This window comes from Pinus tabuliformis, chromosome 3_1, assembly GCF_031772625.1.
Source record: "Pinus tabuliformis cultivar Carrire ecotype Pingquan chromosome 3_1, CPIR1, whole genome shotgun sequence".
Lineage (NCBI taxonomy): Eukaryota > Viridiplantae > Streptophyta > Pinopsida > Pinales > Pinaceae > Pinus > Pinus tabuliformis.
The window spans coordinates 405,039,127-405,042,682 of record NC_142301.1 but is presented as its reverse complement, the minus strand read 5'-3'; the positions used below and the strand labels follow the sequence as shown (position 1 = coordinate 405,042,682).

Here is a 3,556-nt window from a genome sequence, read left to right as displayed (position 1 = left end):
TAAATATAATGTATAATAATAAATACATTAATTTGTTTTAAAATTGTTTTTATTGGGGTAAAAGTTAGTTTTTTTAAGGTAAAGTGATCTATAATTTTAGGCGGAGTGGTTTAGTGGTTTTTTTGAATAGCAATGATAAGTTAACAAGAAGTGGAGTGGTATACTCTACATCCAATTATATATAAACACTGAGATAATTTATTATAATTCTGTTCTGAAAACAATAGTAAAGATATCCATCAGTAGTTGCTATTTGTGAATCCAAATTGACTCATTATTATTATTCAACCAAAACCAACTATGTAAAAACTGTTTTTGAAGAGAAAATTTTTTACTTAACTTGTTTTCTAATATCCTTAACCAAACAAAAACAATTTTAAAACATACTCAAAACCCAAACATCCAAATTATATATAGATTAACCTATATATTCAATATTGCAAAATTATTGAAAGATAAATGTATTTAAAATTACTGTAAAAATGACAGTTTTACGAAAAAGTTTTAACTAAGAAAATTCTTACCGAATTGAAGACTCCTTTCCATTTTAATTGGAAAAGAGCAAGAGTATTAGTTCTACCTTATCTTACGCTTTAACGTTTATCTTGTAGGGTCCGCCAATACGGGGTGCATAGTCATTACCATAATTGTTGCCGTACCGTGAAGACTCTTCGTGTTGACAACCGCGTAGTGGGCAGGTAAATGACACATACGTCATTCCGACGAAGAAAAATTACGTCACAGTGGTGAGTGATCATGTACTGCTAGTTGACGCATGTGAAGTATCAAACAGTCAAAGCCGTGTACATTCAATCCGTGTTTGATTGATGTGTCTATCACACCTCCAACTCATTTCGCAGCGCCTTCTATAAGCGAACTACTTGTTCTCTAATCTTTAGCCATCAAATTGCCCCGATCTTGATCTCTAATCTTTGGCTCCATAGCTTTGATTATGGCGTTGCAGTGTTTGTTTTCATATACATGTCCTTCTAATTCAAATGCTCAACAATCCACTGCTTCCCGAAAGCGTCCACTCGAAGCAGACTCAGACTCACAAGAAGAGTGTATTGATCTTCAAGAAATAGTATGGCGAGATGTGGATCAAATGACGACTGTTAAGACCAAAGAAAGCCAGATAGTCGCAGAACAGTTACGTAGGAAACGAATGAAATACTTGTGTACACAACTGGAGTCTCTCTTGCCCACTACTCCTCCCAAGGTAATTACAACATTACATGCTTTCCACGACTCATACTGTATCTATATCAAACTGTAACACCGCAGGTGATTGCTTTAAGCTTTTTATATGCCTAAATTATCTATTTGAATTGTTCATACAGCTTGACAGATGTGGATTGTACGAGGAAGCCATTAATTACATTAGAAAGCTCGAAGAGGATGTCCATCAACTGAAGAGAAAGAGAGACCGTCTGCTGGCAATCCAATCTGGACAAAAAACAGACAAGAACACAGACCTGAAGGTAGCCGTTGAAATTTATGACAAGGAAGCAATTATCATAATTACCAGCCAAAGAAGGCCGAGATATATGTGGAGGATTCTGGAGGAAATTGAAAAGCATGATCTAGATGTGAAGACCTCGCAGCTTTCTACAGGAGAATCTTTTGTTCTTCTACACTTCCATGTCAATTTCAGAGACAATATTTACCATGATCCAGCTCAGATCCAGAGTTCTCTAGAATGCAGGCTTCGATTAACTTTTTAGATTATTGCAACATCTTGTTGCTGATGTGAAATTCCTACGGTTTATTGTTTTGCTGTGCTGCCATTGGCGCATAACCGTCATGTACATGAGACTGTTCCAGGCTAGAGTGGTTTCAGAACTAGCTTCTATGATGGTATTGCTAATTCTGAGGATGATGAGCAGTCTATTTTCTGCAAAGCTTGATGACAGCAAGAAAACACAGCCAAGAATCTCCAAAAGCCAATGTAAGAGGAAGACCTGGGTTGTACATTTATAAATACAAATTTTAAGCAAGCTTAATTTATCTTCATCTATGAAGTGCGTGCTTGTTATTTCTACGGGCAAGGACTACTACTGAAGATAATTACAAGTAGTTAATTTGGTCACATTTATAAGCTCAAACCCAAAACTCGGGCTCTCAACCCACTTGAAAAAATGGACATAGAGTATTTATCAATAAACCCAATCCACAAAGGAGAGCAGGGCAAGAAAACACTGTATTCAAATGAGGCTTGATGTGATGGAAGAGGAATTACGGCAAGAAAACACTGTATTCAGATGAGGCTTGATGTGATGGAAGAGGAATTAGTTTGTACTGAATATCAGAGTTGCACTAATATGAATGTGAATTCAATTTCATTTTTGCTCCGGAGTTCGCCCCGTTTAACAATCTTAAATTCGTTTAGCATAATATGTTTTTTTTGGTGTCTCCGCCATGTAGCAGATTCGATTTGTACAATACACAATGTCCTCAGTGACTAGATAATTGCTCTCAAGGTTTTGACCATGTCCTCAAGAGTTTGGGCGTCTCCGACTCTACCCAGATTGTACAATACACAATGTCCTCAGTGACTAGATAATTGCTCTCAAGGTTTTGACCATGTCCTCAAGAGTTTGGGCGTCTCCGACTCTACCCAGAACTTAAGAAGACTGGATAGCCCCAGAACGATCACAGCCATGAATTTACGTTTTCCCAGATTTTGGATAGCCATGCCAGGGAAGGGAAAGGGGTATTAGTATGTGTTGAATGCCTAACCATCGTCTTAAGCATAGTTACCAAGTTCGTCCGTACCGCCGAAAAAAATACGTTAATTCGGCAGTTCGATTCGATACGGTGATTAATTCGGAAAATTTCAATTCGGTTCGCTGTCTCCAACATTCACTCTGCTTCGTCCCTGAGTGTGAATGTGTTTCGCTCCAAACCTTAGCGTGAATGTGTTTCGCTCCCAACATGATTCTGTTTAACTTGAATGTGTTTCGCTTCCAAAACGAATACGTGATGTGCTTGGTTACACTGAACAGTGGCCATGTAAGCAAAGTAAGGTATAAGGTAAATAGATTTGGAAGTTTGATATATACCAATCTATATGGTTGACTAAATCTATAAGAATTTTTTCAAATTACAGATTTTTAAACCTTGTTTAACTATATTTTATAAATTCAAGAAAAATTCAGAAAATGGTGTTATATGTATGTAAATTGAAAAGTATTTTATTTTATTATTATTTTTTTAAATAAAATTTACAGTTACCTCTATAATTTAGGAACTTACTTTTCAATTGTTGAATTGGTGGAAATAGGTTACTGAACTTACTCTTCAATTGTTGAATAGGAATCGTCCTTGCAAGGTAAAATTTTTAATCCAGCTTTGCTTTGTTCATGCATTAGAAGAATACAAATTCGGACCTGCCCAACCCGGGTGGAAATAATAATAATAGAGGAAGGGAAAAACAAGTTTAGAACTAGGCAACTTTGGTGGAAAATTGAAAATAATATAGAGAAAGGTAAAGCTAATACTAAGATCAATTAGCTTTTATATATTTTGTTATTGGAAAAAAATAAAAAGAAAAGTT

General features: G+C 35.9%; 1 protein-coding gene across 1 annotated transcript; it reads left to right on the top strand.

The window, feature by feature from the left end:
- The first annotated feature begins 916 nt into the window (after positions 1-916).
- LOC149187459 (uncharacterized) lies at positions 917-1,993 on the top strand. Its single transcript, XM_089412822.1, has 2 exons — positions 917-1,219; positions 1,341-1,993. Exons 1-2 carry the CDS (start codon positions 953-955, stop codon positions 1,722-1,724), a joined length of 651 nt encoding a protein of 216 aa, XP_089268948.1. The 5' UTR covers positions 917-952; the 3' UTR covers positions 1,725-1,993.
- Positions 1,994-3,556: the final 1,563 nt, after the last annotated feature.

Coding starts and splice junctions, on each gene's coding strand:
- LOC149187459 (XM_089412822.1), top strand. CDS start 953: ATGGCGTTGCAGTGTTTGTTTTCATATACATGTCCTTCTAATTCAAAT. Junction 1,220..1,340: donor TGCCCACTACTCCTCCCAAG/GTAATTACAACA, acceptor TTGTTCATACAG/CTTGACAGATGTGGATTGTA.